The 20,400-nt window shown below is 43.9% G+C and overlaps 1 protein-coding gene across 1 annotated transcript in view; it reads right to left on the bottom strand.

The window, feature by feature from the left end:
* LOC143803906 (troponin I, slow skeletal muscle-like) overlaps positions 1–20,400 on the bottom strand; it is a 137,666-nt gene that overhangs the window by 20,916 nt on the left and 96,350 nt on the right. The window contains exon 7 of the mRNA XM_077281665.1: positions 9,072–9,183. Within this exon, the coding sequence (XP_077137780.1) occupies positions 9,076–9,183 (108 nt within the window). The 3' untranslated portion in view covers positions 9,072–9,075. The remainder of the gene's footprint in view (positions 1–9,071; positions 9,184–20,400) is intronic.

Here is a 20,400-nt window from a genome sequence, read left to right as displayed (position 1 = left end):
ATGCTGACTAATTTTCATGTTTTTATTTATGTTCGGAGCATTAAAGGGGATGTCCAGGTATGTGATGAGTCTGCAGACATTCTATGTGACTGCAGACTTCTGAATTCTCACAGTGCGCACTGCACGCTGTCAGAATTCTCTCACGCTGGCGATTTACATACATGTGGTCACGTACTGACTAGACATGTGTGGCCCCACTCAATGAAAATGAACAGAGTGAGGCCAGGCACATCTAGTCGGAATGTGGTCAGAAGTATGCAAATCACATGCTTGTGCTGACATGACTGTCCACCGGCAAGGGAGAATCCTAAAAGTGTGCAGTGCATTAGCTGTGAGAATTCAGAAGCCTGCGATGTCAGGATTCAGCTCTGCAGGTTCCAGTAGTCATCACATGGACCCTTCACTCACATGCGACTTTCATACTTGTGGTCCTGTGACAACGAGCTTCTCTTCTGCTTCTCTCAGTTTTTCACTGAACATTGAGAGCATTACGGAGAGGAGCTCGTCGGTACATGACTAAGTGTACAAATCACATGTGTACTGGGAGGGCGCAAAAATAATTTTTTTCCCAGGGTGCCAGAAAACCGACATACACCTCTGCCGGTATGCTACTACACGCGGTGATTACCGGTTCCGGTGGAGGGATGTCTGTGCACAGTGCAGGCAGTGAGGCAGGGACTGAGGGTGTGCACAGAGAGAAAGGAGACCCGGAGACTGCCCGTCCCAGTCTACGCCGTAGCCTGGAGCCCTCATTATCGTAGGTATATGTCAGGTAATTGTTTTTCTAAAGCTTTATAGTGTAGTTTTAGGTCAGAGAGGGATGGTTAGGGATGAGCTAGCAAGGTGCAGGGACAGGTAGTGATGGCTTCTTGCGGACATGTGCAACACTTGCGGTTTTACACTTGCGGTGAGACAAAAAAAAACACTGCTAGCAGCGTTTTTTTTCCATTGCTATAAGTACCGCATTTGCCGGATCGCTGCTAACCGCAAGAGCCACACATGTCCGCAAGTCCCATAGGGAATGAATGAGGCCGAACGCACTGTTGCCGTAAGTGATCCGTTATGTGGCAGATGCGGAAAAACTGCTGGATCTGCTGCAAAAGGCTACTTTCACATCAGCAATTTTTGCCATAGTCACTGCCGATAGTGTCATACTCACCAATGGGTGAGGCAGCACTAAAAGTGCCTAGGGCATCAGAAACTCTGAATACGGCCCTGTCTACACTGTATTCTATTTTAACCTGTCACCCGGTGATTTTACTGTACGTGGCATATGAATTGCCGGCTTTTCCAGGGAGATTGGTGTGTAAAAATCGGACAGCATTCGCATGGTACGAGAGAGAGAGAGATTTGTTTTGCCTCGCACCCACTGACTTTTATTGCAGGGTGCAGTGCGATTTCTTATTACAATTGCAGCATGCTGAAAGTTTTATCCAGTCCGATCATGATCCGATCTGAGCTGGAAAAAAAACACAGATGAACACACAATGATAGAACAACATGGTCCGAATGCAATCTGATTTTTCATCGGATTGCATTCGTCCAATTTCATCGCAAGTGAAAATGAGCCCTAAATGTATGAAAAATCGGTCTGACTCTCCCTGCCAAGAGTCACACGAGTGTAATGTAACAGTCATGCAAGAGTCTTGAGAGTACAATCCGGTTTTTCACACCTAGCATTCAATTTACATACTAATACAGTGTGATTGCTATCCGATTGCAGTACGATTTTAAAATGAGCATTTACATAGAGCGATTCACTGTCATTTACACATCATTTTCAAAGGAAATATTAATCAAAACACACACACACACGCATTATATATACATATACTGTATATGAAATAATTATTTGATCCCTTGCTGATTTTGTTTCCATAATGCCCACTACATCGTATTCTGTACAGACATAAGAGTCTCTAGTTCATTCATTTTGTTTGCAAGATTTCTTGCATGTACCAGCAGACATTTAATACTATGGACATACAGAATCCACATTCCTGGGTTCTATTTGGTTTCCCTAATTTAGCACACCCTGGCTTTGGGCATACACAGTAGTCTAGAAATATGTTGTTATGCCTGTATAATGTACCCAGTGTGAAAAAACAAGATAATCTTGTAGTTATGATACCTTTTAATGGCTAAAAAAAATAAAATAAATTACCGTATATACTCGAGTATAAGCCGAGAATTTGAGCCCATTTTTTTAGGCTGAAATTGCCCCTCTCGGCTTATACTCGAGTAATTCCCAGGGGTCAGCAGGGGAGGGGGAGCGGCAGCTGTCTAATAATACTCACCTGCTCCTGGCACGGTCCCTGCACTTCCCTGGTTCTCCGGGCGCCAGCAGCTTCTTCCGGCGTTGAGCGGTCACATGGTACCACTCATTACAGTAATGAATATGGACCCGACTCCACTCCCATTGGGGTGGAGCCAGGGGCGTAACGACCGCGGTCGCAGCGGTCGCCATTGCGACCGGGCCCCGCAGGTCAGGGGCCCCGGGCCGGCAGGTCAGAGCAGGGCCGGGCTGGCCATCGGGCACTTCTGGCAAATGCCAGAAGAGCCGATGCCAGTAGTGGGCCGCTGCACTGTTCCTTCCCCCCCCGCCGCCGCCGCCGCTGCCGCCGCATTTAACTATACCGGCGTCTATGACACCGGTATAGTTCAATGCAATGATGGAGGAGAGCGTCACCTGACGCTCCCTCTCCCATCATTCCCCGCTCTGCCTCTGACAGTACACTGCGGGTGCGCGATGATGTCATATCATCGCGCACCTGCAGTGTCCTGGGCAGACTGCAGCCGCCAGGAGCAGCGCGGGCAAAAGGAAAGGTGAGGAGTTTTTTTTTTCTTTTTAACCGGACTGTGGGGCCATTATCGGGGGGGGAGATGAGATGCGGGCTGTGCTCTATATACCCCTGTGCCGGCTGTGCTGTATGTACCCCTGTGCCGGCTGTGCTGTATATACCACTGTGCGGGCTGTGCTGTATATACCCCTGTGCGGGCTGTGCTCTATATACCCCTGTGCCGGCTGTGCTGTATGTACCCCTGTGCCGGCTGTGCTGTATATACCCCTGTGCGGGCTCTGCTGTATATACCCCTGTGCGGGCTGTGCTGTATATACCCCTGTGCGGGCTCTGCTGTATATACCCCTGTGCTGGCTGTGCTCTATATACCCCTGTGCCGGCTGTGCTGTATGTACCCCTGTGCCGGCTGTGCTGTATATACCACTGTGCGGGCTGTGCTGTATATACCCCTGTGCGGGCTGTGCTCTATATACCCCTGTGCTGGCTGTGCTGTATATACCCCTGTGCGGGCTCTGCTGTATATACCCCTGTGCGGGCTGTGCTGTATATACCCGTGCGGGCTGTGCTCTATATACCCCTGTGCTGGCTCTGCTGTATATACCCCTGTGCGGGCTCTGCTGTATATACCCCTGTGCGGGCTCTGCTGTATATACCACTGTGCGGGCTGTGCTGTATATACCCCTGTGCGGGCTGTGCTGTATATACCCCTGTGCGGGCTGTGCTGTATATACCCCTGTGCGGGCTGTGCTGTATATACCCCTGTGCGGGCTGTGCTGTATATACCCCTGTGTGGGCTGTGCTGTATATACCCCTGTGCGGGCTGTGCTGTATATACCACTGTGCGGGCTGTGCTGGATATACCACTGTGCGGGCTGTGCTGGATATACCACTGTGCGGGCTGTGCTGGATATACCACTGTGCGGGCTGTGCTGGATATACCACTGTGCGGGCTGTGCTGGCACCCAACACCATGTTGCAGTGCAGGAGATTCCTGCAACAGTCCGAGGCGTATCTAGGGGAAGGGGGTGGGGGGGCGTCGCGGGGGTAGGGGGGGGGGGCCCCATTTGGAAGTTCGCACCGGGGCCCATAACTTTGTAGTTACGCCACTGGGTGGAGCCACATATTCATTACTGTAATGAGCAGTACCATGTGACCGCTCAACACAGGAAGAAGCTGCCGGAGCCCGGAGAACAAGGGATGTGCAGGGACCGCGCGAGGAGCAGGTGAGTATAACGGGGGGCATTGCACGATATTCATCTGTCCGCGTTCCACCGCCACTCTGTCTTCCGTGTCCTCTGCAGTGACGCTCAGGTCAGAGGGCACGATGATGCAATTAGTGTGTGCGCCACCCTCTGCCTGAACTTCAGTTCAGAGGATGCAGAAGACACAGCGGCGCCCAGCGGTGGAAAGGGGAAAGGTGACTATAGCAAGTGCCGGGGGCCTGAGTGACGAGAGGTGAGTATGTGATTTTTTTTTTTAATCGCAGCAACAGCATATGGGGCAAATGTACCTATGGAGCATCTTATGGGGCCATAATCAGCATTTGTGCAGCATTATATGGGGCAAATATCTCTATGGAGCATCTTATTGGGCCATAATCAGCATTTGTGGAGCATTATACAGGGCAAATGTGTCTATGGGTCATCTTATGGGGCCATAATCAGCATTTGTGGAGCATTATATGGGGCAAATGTCTGTATGGAGCATCTTATGGGGCCATAATCAGCATTTGTGCAGCATTGTATGGTGCAAATGTCTGTATGGAGCATCTTGTGGGGCCAGAATCAGCATTTGTGCAGCATTGTATGGGGCAAATATCTGTATGGAGCATCTTATGGGGCCAGAATCAGCATTTGTGCAGCATTATATGGGGCAAATGTCTGTATAGAGCATCTTATGGGGCCATAATCAGCATTTGTGCAGCATTATCTGGGGCAAATGTCTGTATGGAGCATCTTATGGGGCCATAATCAGCATTTGTGCAGCATTATATGGGGCATATTTTAATATGGAGCATCTTATGGGGCCCATCATGAACTGTATGGAGCATTATATGGGGCTCCTGATTCAATATGGATATTCAAAAACACTTAACCTACTGATGTCTCAATTAATTTTACTTTTATTGGTATCTATTTTTATTTTTGACATTTTCCGGTAGCTGCTGCATTTTCCACCCTAGGCTTATACTGGAGTCATTAAGTTTTCCCAGTTTTTTGTGGTAAAATTAGGGGTCTCGGCTTATACTCGGGTCAGCTTATACTCGAGTATATACGGTATATTACAAAGCAATCTTATGTCCCTTCCTCAGGCATGGTATAACAAAGTTTCTGAAGAAACACAAGTATATGCACACATAAAAAAGGCATGGTATAATAAATGAACATTTAAATAAACAAACAAACTGAGCTCAGAGTGTCATGGAGTGACCAGACCCAACGGGTGGTCGGTCAACAGACGGCACAACTCACAAACAAAATGGGATGGAAAGGGTGAGAGGAAGGCCCTATCTGTAGGGAATGGTCACCACCTGAGCCTGACCCTGCACTCCCCTAATGCCCTATGTGGGTCCTTTCCCCCGCCACCATCAGGATACCTCTTTCCCTAACTGTCACCTAAATGGCTAGTGCAATGGCCGGTTATGGGCACTAGCCGCACCACTGCAGATATTACCACATGGGGGATAATGACAAACACGAAAGGAACAAGGAAATAAACACTTAGCTTTCTCTGCTGCAAAGCACCGCACAGCAGAATAAATGCACCAGAATAATTAACCCAGCAGAAGCACCACTGCACCCAGAGAGCTCCTCACTCAGGCTTGGTCATTGAAGATTGCCCTATCACCAACAGTCAGCAGATGCATCAGGTGACTATTTAAAGGAAGGTGGGAGTGGTCACCACCTGCATCAGCTGACCCAGCAGCACTGCAGTAACATCAGATAGCCAGAAGGGAAAGACTGACATTAACCCCCGATAGTCCAAAAGGAAAAAAGTTTTAAACTGAGTGGAACCAGAGCTGCCACAAATCCAAAAATGGATCGTGACACAGAGTTATGTCTGTAGTGATAGTGACTGCCTTTTTAAAGGGAACCTGTCACCCCAAAATGGAAGTTGAGCTAAGCCCACCGGCATCAGGGGCTTATCTACAGCATTCTGGAATGCTGTAGATAAGCCCCGATGTAACCTGAAAGATGAGAAAAAGAGGTTAGATTATACTCACCTAGGGGCGGTCCCGGTATGATGGGTGTCGCCGTCCGGTGTGGGGCCTCCCATCTTCTTACGATCACGTCCTCTTCTTGTCTTCACGCTGCAGCTCCGGTGCAGGCATACTTTGTCTGCCCTGTTGAGGCAAAGCAAAAGTACTGCAGTGCGCAGGCGCCAGGTCAGAGAGGCCCGGCGACTGCGCACTACAGTACTTTGCTCTGTCCTCAACAGGGCAGACAAAAAAGTACGCCTGTGCCGGAGCCGCAGCGTGAAGACAAGAAGAGGACTTCATCCTATGAAGATGGGAGGCCCCAGACCGGACCGCGACGCCCATCGAACCGGACCGCAGTGGGAACGCCCCTGGGTGAGTATAATATAACCTCTTTTTCTCATCTTTCAGGATACATAGGGGCTTATCTACAGCATTACAGCATTACATGCTGTAGATAAGCCCCTGATGCCGGTGGGCTTAGCTCACCTTCCATTTTGGGGATGACAGGTTCTCTTTAAGCCTGAATTGCTTTAAACAGTAATGGAGAATTACATACGTAGTGACCAAAAGTTTTGCATTTTTTAAAAAGTGTGATTACTTCTGTCTGCTTGCTGTGATGCTATTTTTCTGGAGGTTTTAGTAAACTGGAAGCAAATGGTTGTCAGCTATAAGGATAAAAATTGTGTTTGATATTGTTTTATTCCTTTATGTGTTAGTTTTCCTCATTTGCTGGGCCAAATATTTTGCGTATTTTGTAATGGGCAGTCGAATTGTGCCTAAAAAAATTGTGTGTGTGTCAAATGTATCACCAGATGTCACAAAGCTTATTATTCTGAGAATGAAGTCAGGCAAATGCCAAAAAGAGGTAGGGATGGAATTCAACTGCTTTTAGAGTCAAGTGTAACATATAATAAAGAAAGAGAAGGTAATGGAACTGCTGACAAACCTAGAAGCGGACAACCACAGAAAACTTTCTTCAAAATGTATCATATTATTAAGAAAAAGTCAGTATCTTATGTCCATAAAAGTGCTGTAAAACTTTCGCATGAACTGAATGAAAAATATGGGTTCAAAGTGAATGGCCAAAGTAGTGGTGCAACTGCTAAGAGCAGTAGGGTTGAAGGCACAAGTTGCAGTGAAGAAGCTTTTCATCTCTGCAAAGAACTGGAAGGTCCAACTTGACTTTGCCAAAGAACACTGCTAATGGAAGGCAACAGATTGGTCTAAGGTGTTGTGGTTGGATGAATCCAAGTTCAATCTGTTAGGTAAAATGCTTTATTTTGCTATAGACTTACATTGGGCTCATTGCTTGGGTCGAGCATCCGAGCATTCCAATTTGCTCAACCACCACGATGGGCCCCCGGAAGAAGCGATCAGCAAAACGGTGCCCGTCGGGCAGGAGGGAGTACGCCAGACACAGCACATCGTGGTGGTAAGCGCTCTTACTATACAGCATATCTTTATTCATTGGCACCATGGTCACCATTACCAGCTAGTGTGTACCTGCCTTATGGGACACCGTTATCCAGTGCATGTTACCGATTTCGGCTATAATTATATTTACTTTTCATTGGATTATAGCGGTTTGTCCCCTCTGGCAGGTTTAGTTCTCCAATTTTTGGGATTGCCACCTTGTATTATTCTTATTGTACTAGTTGTCATCTGCATATAGATGTGTTATTCCAATAGAATATTGGTGCCTATGCATTATAGTATTTGTGCGTATATATGAACATACCGCTGTATCTCTACACATATTATAGACGGTATTCTTGTCTTGTTACAGTAGTTATTTATTAGAGCAGCATTTGTATGTGCCTTATTTGCCAGTACTATAGTTTTTGCTAGCAATAATCAGCATATATTTATTTTTTTACATGTACCACCTGTGTCTGCCTTCGCTCTCCTCCCTTTGGAGGTTTTTTAGCCCTGTTTAATTATTAGGTTTTAATTATTTTTCTAATAAATATTCAATTTTAAAATAATTTTGTTCTGGCCTATATCACTCATTATCCTTGGCAATTGCACCCATATGGATATATTTGATTTATTCTAAGCTGAGTGTCCCTTTGGGCAATTCACTCCTTGATGGACTAATAGTACTAAAATAAAATAATACCGTATATACTTGTGTATAAGCCAAGTTTTAAAGCATATTTTTTTGTGCTGAAAAAACACCCCTCGGCTTATACACGAGTCAATGTCTAGAAAGCCGGTGGGGGAAGGAGAGCGGCGGGAGAGCGGCAGGAGCCGGCGGCTGTAGCTGCAACTGTGCAGCTGCTAAAGAAAAATGAATATTAATTTCTCTTATAGTGCACAGTGACAGCTGCAGCCGCCGGCTTCCAGAAGACATCATACTCACCCTCCAGCATGCCCTCGGAGGATCTCGATGGTCCCGGCACCTGCAGCTCTTCCTGTGCTGAGCGATCATGTGGCACTGCTCATTAAGGTAATGAATATGCATGCGTCTTCACTCCCATAGGCATGGAGCACATATTTGTTACTTTAATGGGCGGTGCCACGTGAGACGGCGCAAAGGAGGGTGAGTATGATGGGGGGTTTGGAATAGGAAGCATGCATACCGCGATGGGGGGGAGTCATGCATACAATGATGGGATGAAGCGAGCTACACATACAACGATGGGAGCGGGGGAGCCATGCATACAATGATGGGATGGGGGAGCCACACATACACAGGATGGGGGTGAGCCATGCATACCAGGACAGGACGGGGTGGGCCATGCATAGCAGGAAAAGGATGAGGGGACAATGCATACCCAGCTTATACTCGAGTCAATAAGCTTACCCAGTTTTCCGTGGCAAAATGAGGTGCCTCAGCTTATACTTGGGTTGGCGTGTACTTGAGTATATACGGTAAGTAAAGACTTGTATATGGTGGACAAAAATGATGCGTAAATGGGGCTGGTATTAAAATTTAAGTTTAATTTTATTCAAGATGTCCATTTGCTAAAAGTAGAAGAAGAGAGTATCCTTTTAAACAAGTAACATACCATAGGTAATATATTCATAATATTTGCTTTAACTTTAAAAAGTATTCATAGGAATTTCACCTTGTTATTGTCCAGTAGGGGATTTTGCAGCATCAAACATCTTTTTTCTGCCCTCCATGCCAGACATTGCTTCCACATTCTTGCGCCAATCACTGACTTCAACTGGACGTTCCTGAGTTATAAAGATAAAATTTAACAACCTTAGAGAGGAATAATCAAAATAAAATAATCAATTTTTGTGAGTTTTTTGGTACTAGAATTTCTTTGCATTTGCATCCATTTGACGGCTAAATGTAATTTTAGGAGGGGACAGGTTACGGCTTGCAATAAACTGACAGTATAAGAAAGTGAATCATAAATGCAGTACAAATAAGAATCCACCAAAGAAGGATCCTGCTGAATATAATATTGCCATATTACAAAATCATTCATTAATTTCTGCCTGAAGTAGTTTGACAATATCATTTTGTAATGAAAAGCAGGTGAATTGTTAAAGGTGAACTAGGGCTCTAACACATTGTTGTTTTCATGAATGTAAAAATTTTGAGGCTTGATTAGCTTTCAGGAAAAGTTCACCTTTAGGAATGCATTGTTCTATAAATACATTTTTATTAAGCCTCACAAACTATTGTTTGGAATATGATGATGCAAGTAATATTTTCCCTAATGTTGATAATTTTATATTTTGTGTCAAAACATTTTATTGAATAGTCCAACAATTCCGTTTCCATTAATTCTCTTATGCATAGTGATAGCAAAAATAATAATCCATGTGCATTTATTTAGTGAAGGCATAAGAGCAGATAGGGTCAAAGTATAATAGGAAAAAATTGGTAACCGCTCATATTTTAGATATTTTTAGAGTAAAGTACATTCTTCATATTTCTGGTGATGTGGGGCAGTGATGAGGCAGTCCTGTTTAATTCCTGGGACTTATGAATGCTTCTCAGCCAGGAAACGATTGGGTCAATTCCTTGCTGTTTAGACTTCCATGAGACTTGGTGGAGCTGTCTTCTATTTAAACTTCTGAACCTCTGATTCCCATTGTCAGTTAAAACTTTATCTATACTGGTTCAGCTCTGTGCTTTCAGCTACTACTTTGCTTGCTTTTAGTCTTGTCCTGATTATGGCCTGTTTCCTAACCATTGTCTTCCTTTTTAATTTGTACCATTACTGCCCTCATGGTTCTGACCCTGCTACCTGACCATTCCTGCCAGTCAGGACCATCAGCTTCTAAAAACACGCCCCAATGCAAATCAAGTTACCTATACAATGGTTAAACAGCGAAGGCCAAGTAAACCTGTTATTTGGTAAGCAAAGCTGCTTGCACTGAACTTGACTGTGGTAGCCATTTTAGGACATCTGTATCTGTTTATATATATGCACTAATGTCCACTCTCTTTTTTAAGAAGGTGACATTTTTTTTATAAGGATTTCTATATGGCAATGAATCTTTTTTTATAAGAAGGGTAATCGGGAAATATAAGAAACATAAATTACGTAACTAAGTTTGTCAGATATCAAAGAATATATGAAGAAGGCAGAATCCAAAATTGAGGATATCACTTGCTACTCAACTACATACAAAACTGTCATATTGTAAGTATCTGTTTGTGAGTAAAACATTTTTTATCAACCTGCCCATTGGAGGGTTTTGGCATGAATTAGGAATGTGCTGCTTTATCTTTTGCCTTCCTTCCTTTCACCTACAATTTTAGATCTGGTGAAGAGATGTGTTCCCAGGCCAGATTTGTTTGCTACTATAATACCTACCTCACATTTGCATACTACTATATCTCTGTTTCACAGAAAAATTAAGATCCATAAAATCTCCAGGAGAAAGAGTTTACACTCAAATACTTTTGAAGTAAAATTACTCATGTAACATCTGGGATTAATTAGAGCTAGAAGCGGGTGTCCAATTGCCCGTAAAACAGTTGGTGATGCCAGCTAATAGTTGTGAGAGCAGGATTTATATTTATATACCCTTAAGGCCCCGTCACACTTAGCGATGCTAAAGCGATCCCGACAACGATACGACCTGTCAGGGATCGTTGCTGCGTCGCTATGTGGTCGCTGGTGAGATGTCAAACAGTGAGATCTTCCCAACGACGCAGCAGCGATGCGGCGACCTGTAGCGACCTGTACAACGATGTCACATGGCAGCTATTATGACGATTCAGACCTCGATGAGGGACGTCCTGTGTGACGTTGTAGTCAACGAGGTCGTTGGTAAGGTGTCAAACACAGCGATGTGTGCTACCCAGCGGGACTTCAACGATCAAAAAAAGGTCCAGGCCATTCCGACACGACCAGCGATCTCACAGCAGGGACCTGGTCGCTGCTATGTGTCAAACATAGCGAGATCGCTACTGAGGTCGCTGTTGCGTCACAAAACTTGTGACTCAGCAGCGATCTCGCTAGCGACCTCGCTTAGTGTGACGGGGCTTAACTCCATCTTGGCTTATTTATACATGCCTCTCCTTGCTTTCAAGATGTAGTCTATGATCAGATAAGGGAGTCTCAGGAATGTCTTGTCCAAAGACATTAAAATAACAGAGAAACTGAAACTTGGGGTAGTAAAACACATAGACCTGAAAGCTGGGTGTCAATAGTGTTAATTTAGACAATTAGAAGTATGTACGCTAATGCCAGCACATATCTAAAGATAAGCTGAGCCAATTATATTGTTATAATCCATGAATACTAATAACCTATATAAAGACTGACCAAATGATGTAATAAAGAATTATGTTCTGAAAATAATGCAATAGTGTCATTGTGGTTCTCTCTTTATACATGTACTTGAATTTTACAGTTTAATTTGGAGCAGACACAACTTCTTTGAACATCCCACAATAGGTGACGATGACACAACCTGGCGCAATGAAAAGGGACCCGATAGTTAAAAAGACCGCTTGATCCAAATGTTTTGCTGGTGCCTGGACAGATAGACAATGCAGGAACAGCTGGAGCAATAGGTAAGAAGTTTTATTATTACACTACCTGAATTTGTCTTTCTTTCTTGGTTCCAGATGTGTTTTGGGTAAGTGAGTCAGTAGATCACTTGATTTGTTCACAGTGTACTTGTGGGACTACAGGTCCCAGAACAACAATACTACAGGCTTACAGCGCAGACCCCCTCTGTGACACATACCGGCCATTTACAATCATGCTGGACACTGTTTCATTATCACCATTACAGATACGCCTCCATGCGTATCCTGAGGAGCACATACAGTGTCCCTGGCTGTAACATGGGTCACTGCATCACATACCCTCTTCCTCTTTTCAAACTTGTGGGGTTGAACACTTGACATAAACCAGGGGTCCCGAGACCAGGTACCCATGTCACCTTGCCCTACAAGTCGAGAGGACCATCTCAGTCTCTCAGTCAGTTTTGAGCATCTTTCCGCATCACACTTTTTGTTAGGTCTCCCCCCACCCCCAGTGGTCAGTTTGTCGGCCTTTTGCTTCAACCCTTGAGTCACCATCTGTCTGTGTCACCAGACCCTTTTTAGTCAATCCACTTTCCAAAGTGTGCCCCTTCCCGTGACCTTTCTTTCCATGGCCGCCTCCCAAGGTTGTTGTGGTCACTGTTGAGTCCACTGTCCAGTCGAGCCTATTGACTGATCTGAGTCTGACTCTTTGTTAATATGTCTGCTACCGGGTCTCCCACCTGGGTCACTCAGCCCTGAGCTAACAGAGGAGTCACTACTTTGAACTCTTTCATTCTTTAAGGGTATCTTTTCGTATCTCCAGACCCCAGATTGAAAGTGGTCGCATCTTATAGTCTGCAGCTGTTTATTAATCTGCAGCTGGTCCAGTCTTAGCTGCTCTATCTCCTTCAGATATGTCACCCGGTACTCAAGAAGCATTTGAATGCTCCTAAGGCTTTCTACTGAGCCAATAACAACAAATGGAACCATCCCATCTTCACCAGCTACCTGGACTTCACCATCATCTGGAATACTCACTCAAGGCTGCACCTATTCACCAGTTCTTGCATCACTTTTCCAAATCTTCCAACGACTTTCCCCACCAGATTTCTGGGTACTTCAATGATGTCTTCCACAAAGTCCAGCCGACTTTGAGCTTTCCTGGCATGCTGTTCCCAGTTCACACTACATTACATGCTTCTATTGCCTTTTTAAAGGCATCATGCATAACCACATTGGTACATGCTTCTTGCGTGTCTTAGGGTACATCTATCATGCACTTGAAGAGCGAGGTTTCAGTCTCTTCATGGACGGACGGCTCCTGTTTTGCCTCGGGCATTTTGATCAAGACATCTGCCATGACCGGGTGACTGTCTTGTTCTGCCAACTCTTCCTCCACTTTACACTCTTCTAGACATCTGGCCAGGATAGGCATTGAATATACCAAGAACACACCCAAATAATAAGAGGTGAAAGAGAGGCATAAGCAATTTAAATATAAAACATGATACTTTTATTAAACAGAGAACATAGTATTAAAAACACAAGACAAGGAAATTCAAACAGAATACTGATGAAACATACAAAAAAAAAGAAAAAAAGGACACAACTGCATGGCACTATAACACCTTTTTGGTTAAATTGTATTTATGGGAACCAGCCCTAAAAATACATACACATAGATATAAAGCGGCACATGCATACTGGAGAGTTATGACTGAAAAAACCGCATCATTATAATGCCAATAGCACCCAGAGACTAACTTGCAGTTTAGTATCTAACAGATTACAAGCTACAAAGTGCCTAGTGCTACAGTACTCAAAAAGATATTATATTTGTCTTGTATAATTACAATGGTACTATAATGATATAGAAAATATCAAAAATGTCTGCACTACTTAGGTTAAAAAATGCTCAGTGCAAAAATATATATCGCAAATGCAATCCCAAGAAGTAGCAGTTTACAAAGTGCTTAGTGCTGCATTAATGCGGTAATTTGAACAGAATCATTAAAATGATGATCTAAGCTCTCAAAAAAGACAAAGTGTCAATGTGCCTATACCTCATCAAATCACCTGAAGGTGTCTAGTGCAAGAGGTAGCTAACAAGTGAATTAGAAAATTATCACAGCAGAAACCTATTGTACTCACATATGTATGTGTCTTTCTTAGTATGTCCATCAGTAACCCCGACAGCGCCGTTTCGCCATAATAGCTTCTTCAAATAGGGGCATGTGTGCGCATACTATCGCCCCGTATATTTATACCCCTGCTCGCAGCTGCAGATAATGTCGGCGTACCCGGCTTGTAACTGCGCATGCGTCAACAGTAAGAACTCCCTCATAGAAAGTAAGTCTTCCTGAATACCGCGCTCGGGCCGCAAGCGTAAGACGCTCTACGTCACCATACATGAGCGGAACAGAAAGGCTTTAGGGAGCTCCTGTCAGCGCATGCGCCCTTCGGGAGCCGAAACAGAGCAGCGGTTTTCCAAACACTTAATGAATCAGCGGTATGACATAAAAAAAAAAAAATAACAGCATTCAATATCAAATTACAAGTTTTAAATAGACCACACCATATGTAAACAAATGACTATGCACCTATACTTATGAAACCAAATAAATACATATAATAAAAATCTATAAAGTGCTAAACTGGTGAGCATAAAAGACCAAAGATTACTAAATTAAATAAACATAAATAGTGATAATGTAATAATAATAATATAAGTATATAACTTAATCAGTAAAAAATACATGAACTAAATAATAAAAAAATATTAAGGAAAGGGGAAGGGAAATACAGAGCAGAAAAACAGTTTAGACGGGAATAAGCCTATGTTCGCTTATACTGCACATGGCAATAATGCCAAGAAAAACAAACAAAAGCAACACACATTAAAAATGCTTTTGCTTTTGTTTGTTTTTAATCATGGTATTCTTATTATCTATTTTAGTATACTATGGTTCGGTAATGTGATATGTCCTTGTTCTTGTCTGCATATGAAGAGAAGATGAATATGAATTCTGAAGATTTCAAATAAATAAAGAAATTTTCTTGGCATTATTGCCATGTGCAGTATAAGCGAACATAGGCTTATTCCCGTCTAAACTGTTTTTCTGCTCTGTATTTCCCTTCCCCTTTCCTTAATATTTTTGTATTATTTAGTTCATGTATTTTTTGTTAGAATATTGGTAGTGTAGTAGGCTTTTGGCTTCAGCATTCTGGTCAATTTTATGATCACAATAATTAATAATAATGGCACTATTATACTTTGTATATTATAATATAGGCACTGTATTCACGTTTTGTATGTAATTATTTATCGCAATGTATATTATATAAATTATATTATAGATAGTTTTATATATTTATTCACTGGTTATAATGCTTTATTGTACGTGATATTAAGTTATATACTTATATTATTATTATTACATTATCACTATTTATGTTTATTTAATTTAGTAATCTTTGGTCTTTTATGCTCACCAGTTTAGCACTTTATAGATTTTTATTATATGTATTTATTTGGTTTCATAAGTATAGGTGCATAGTCATTTGTTTACATATGGTGTGGTCTATTTAAAACTTGTAATTTGATATTGAATGCTGTGTTATTTTTTTTTTATGTCATACCGCTGATTCATTAAGTGTTTGGAAAACCGCTGCTCTGTTTCGGCTCCCGAAGGGCGCATGCGCTGACAGGAGCTCCCTAAAGCCTTTCTGTTCCGCTCATGTATGGTGACGTAGAGCGTCTTACGCTTGCGTCCCGAGCGCGGTATTCAGGAAGACTTACTTTCTATGAGGGAGTTCTTACTGTTGACGCATGCGCAGTTACAAGCCGGGTACGCCGACATTATCTGCAGCTGCGAGCAGGGGTATAAATATACGGGGCGATAGTATGCGCACACATGCCCCTATTTGAAGAAGCTATTATGGCGAAACGGCGCTGTCGGGGTTACTGATGGACATACTAAGAAAGACACATACATATGTGAGTACAATAGGTTTCTGCTGTGATAATTTTCTAATTCACTTGTTAGCTACCTCTTGCACTAGACACCTTCAGGTGATTTGATGAGGTATAGGCACATTGACACTTTGTCTTTTTTGAGAGCTTAGATCATCATTTTAATGATTCTGTTCAAATTACCGCATTAATGCAGCACTAAGCACTTTGTAAACTGCTACTTCTTGGGATTGCATTTGCGATATATATTTTTGCACTGAGCATTTTTTAACCTAAGTAGTGCAGACATTTTTGATATTTTCTATATCATTATAGTACCATTGTAATTATACAAGACAAATATAATATCTTTTTGAGTACTGTAGCACTAGGCACTTTGTAGCTTGTAATCTGTTAGATACTAAACTGCAAGTTAGTCTCTGGGTGCTATTGGCATTATAATGATGCGGTTTTTTCAGTCATAACTCTCCAGTATGCATGTGCCGCTTTATATCTATGTGTATGTATTTTTAGGGCTGGTTCCCATAAATACAATTTAACCAAAAAGGTGTTATAGTGCCATGCAGTTGTGTCCTTTTTTTCTTTTTTTTTTGTATGTTTCATCAGTATTCTGTTTGAATTTCCTTGTCTTGTGTTTTTAATACTATGTTCTCTGTTTAATAAAAGTATCATGTTTTATATTTAAATTGCTTATGCCTCTCTTTCACCTCTTATTATTTGGGTGTGTTCTTGGTATATTTAGTATATTTGGAGGTGGCAAGTCCACTATTGGATGTTGTTCAGTTACAGGATAGGCATTGGCAGCTTCACCTCGTTACCACTCAGGCACCGCCGCTGTAAGTCTGTGACCACCATCTCCTTCTCTTGCAGAAGACCTCCCAACAGTTCTCTGAGCACTTCCACATCTTCCCTTAAGGCCTTATTCACAGTTTGCAATGTTGACAGGTGACCTCTGAGCTCAGAGACTTCCTTTTCCATCTCATCGGCCCTGTGCTCAGCCGCTTGTCTCAGATGCCTTAACTCGGCCTGTAAATCTGTCACCTTTTGCTTCTCATAAGACAACTCATTGGCAAGATCCTGAACCTCCTGCACTTCCTTCTCTCTGAGCTGAGCCTTGACTACCAAGAGCTCAGACTCCAGGTGATGCACCTGATCCAACTGTGCAGAGTTGGAGGCTTCCATACTCTACACCTTCAACCTCTAATTCGCCAGCTGTTGACTTACCTCCTTGTCACGGAGTTACCGCGACAGAGCAGTACCAGAAGACCGCAGTGTCTGATGGCTCCTGCTCCACCGCTGAGAAGAAGCACTTCTCCAGTATATTAAATTTGTTTGTTTGCTTTCAGCAGGACAAGGACTAATCAGCCATATGGTAATTCCTGCATTCAGCTGTGCTCGGTGAGCCACTCCTCTCTCCTATAAAAGCGAGGCCTTCTGGCTAGTTCCTTGTCTGAGATAGCATTTGCTAGATAGACCTGAAGAATGAAGAGCTGGTGTTTGGAGAGCTGGAGGAGTTTATTGTGCGACATTGCTTGGTTTGTATACTTGGAAAATCCTCATTATTATTATTATTATTTATCATTATAGCGCCATTTATTCCATGGCGCTTTATATGTGGGGAGGGGTATACATAATAAAAACAGGTACAATAATCTTGAATAATACAAGCCACAACTGGTACAGGAAGAGAGAGGACCCTGCCCGCGAGGGCTCACAATCTACAAGGGATGGGTGAGGATTAGTGTTGAGCATTCCGATACTGTAAATATCGGGTATCAGCCGATATTCGCGGTATCGGAATTCCGATACTGAGTTCCGATACTTTTGCAATATCGAATACCGGAATCGGAAGTTCCCATAGTGCAATGAGCCAGTTTGATTTAATTCAGCCAATGAGGAATCCTAAGAAGTGTGGGCACATAATGTTATGCATGTTAGGCATGTAAGTAAGGGCATGGCTGTGATTGGCTGTCTGCAAGGTCTCTGTGTGAGAGCAGCTCACGCTATAGTCTGTTCTGCAGCCACAGCTGGTTGTAGTCAGCTCAACGTGCATCACTGCCTCATACTGTTCCATTGCCTTTTTTAAAATTAGTGCTGCCTGCTGCACATTTTTCCTGATTTATCCTATTAGTGGGTTTCCATCCGTATCCTGCTAGATTGCGGAAAAACACTATATAGGAGTACATAGAGGAGCCTTTCTGCAGCCTTGTGCCCTACAGCCCCAGCCAGATTAGTATTAGCCTATTTTTTGGAGCCTCATCTATTGCATTATAGGTTACCTTCCTGCATTGTAATCGCTACAAAAAGTTTGTGATACTATCGGTTTTACAACTTTGGGCACATCCAGTGTCTTTTTGTGAAAAAAGCAAAAAGTTAATAAAGTTCACCAAACACTCCACTTTACAGTTGTGTAGGCCACATTAGCTCATATTAAAGTCTGGTCCACACTTTATAAAATTAGTGTTTCTTATACCTGTTAGCAGCTGTTCAGGAATAAGCACACTAAGCCTATAGTACTTTTCTGCCTATCTTTATCAGTCTACCAAGATGAAGGCAGTGAGTAAGGCACGTGGGCGTGGAGTTTCTGCAGGGAGAGGACGTGGGGATTCTGTGAAGCTGCGGGCACTGGTGACTCATCATTCCCCAGTTTTAGCAGGGAACAGTCCTTCATGTGCAGCTTTGTAGGAGCTCACCGTACCCCACTGCTGCGGGATGAACAAATTGAAGCCGTTGTCAGATAGATGGCATCTAACGCATCGACTTCAATTAGTGCCACATCCTCTCAGGCACAGAGCACTGAAGAGCACCCATCTGTCTCTTCACCACCTGCCAAATTGCCCAGGCAGTCAGAGAGCCCAGGACAGGAGCCATCTTTACTTCTGTTCTCTGAATCTCTTGGCTTGGAAAGAGGGGACCAGCCAAGCAGCATTCGAGAGACTGAAGAAGAGGCAGTATGCAGTGATGCGCAACTGCTTTGTCTCTCTGAATCCGAAGAGGCGGGTGGGCCAGTGCCTACGGTCAGCACACCTCAGTACGCATCTGATGATGAGACCACTTTCTGGTGCATACTGTGCTGCCGAGACTACCCAGGAGAAGCAGTTGTTGGAAAAGTTCAGTGTAGATGATGAGGTCCTTGACCCATCATGGCGTGAGGTACAGGAAGGTGGTGGGAGCAGCTCTGAGGAAGAGATTCCCCGAACGGCCCAAAAAGGAGGGAGAGGGAAGACAGCGTTGCCTGTAGGCTCCACTTCGGCACCCATTAGGAGCATGCCTCTTCCAAAACCCAAAACGGACGCTCCCAAGACTTGCAGTGCCTGGTCCTTTTTTGACACAGTTGCAGATGACATTTGCTTTGTCAAATGCAAGCTGTGTCATCAGAAAGTCAAAAGAGGGAAAAGTGTCAGCAACCTCAATACCACAAACATGTGCGGACCAAGCACGTGGTGGAGTTACAAAAACACACTGAAGACCTAGGCCAAAATACAGCAGCACCTACCACCTCTTCAGCTCATGTTGTAGCCTCTTCCTCCAGCTCACACACAGCTGGTTCGGCTTCCTCATAGGATCGCCATGGAAGAACCTCTGGCACTGTTGGACAGAGACACAGTGTAATTCCACCCACAGCACCACGTTCCCGGTCATCCTCACACTTCCAGGCCAGTCTACAGCTATTGGTAGCACAGGCATGGGAGAAAAGGCGGCCACACTTGGCAAACCACCCCTGAGCACAGGCTATGAATGCTGGCATTGCAAAACTACTGTCCCTTGAAATGTTATAATTTAGGCTGGTGGAGACTGACACCTTCCGTAACTTCATGGCATTGGCAGTCCCACAATACAACATGTCCAGCCGCTTTTATTTCAGCAGGCAAGCCGTCCCTGCCCTGCAAAAGCATGTGGCGGGAAAAATTAAATATGCGCTACTAAACGCCGTCAGTAGCAAGGTCCACCTGACCACCGATGAGTGGACCAGTTACCATGGACAGGGATGATACCTTTCCCTCACTGCTCATTGGGTAAATGTTGTGGGGCCGGTGACAGATCTTGAGAGTGGTGCTGTACGTGTTCTGCCAATGCCAAGGATTGCAGGAATCCAGTCTGTACACATTGACTCCTCCTCATACTCCAGTTCCTCTGAATCACAGCTGCAGGAGCCGTCACAGTATACCTCCATATGGACCCGTGAACGCTTACCTGTTAGGACCGATATGAGCACAGCCGTGGCCAAACATCAACAGGCCATATTGAAATGAATTTCTTTGGGGAATCGAAGCCATACAGTGCAGGAGCTCTGGAATGCCATCAAGCAGGAGAGCGACGTGTGGTTTGTGCCAGTGAATCTCCAGCCAGGCATGGTAGTGTGTGAGAATGGCTGAAATCTGGTGGCAGATCTGGGCCTAGGCAACCTCACTCACATCCCGTGTCTGGCACATGTGCTCAACTTGGTCGTGCAGAGTTTTTTGAGGGACTATCCAGA

This window comes from Ranitomeya variabilis, chromosome 2, assembly GCF_051348905.1.
Source record: "Ranitomeya variabilis isolate aRanVar5 chromosome 2, aRanVar5.hap1, whole genome shotgun sequence".
NCBI lineage: Eukaryota > Metazoa > Chordata > Amphibia > Anura > Dendrobatidae > Ranitomeya > Ranitomeya variabilis.
This window is presented reverse-complemented; position numbering and strand designations above follow the sequence as displayed.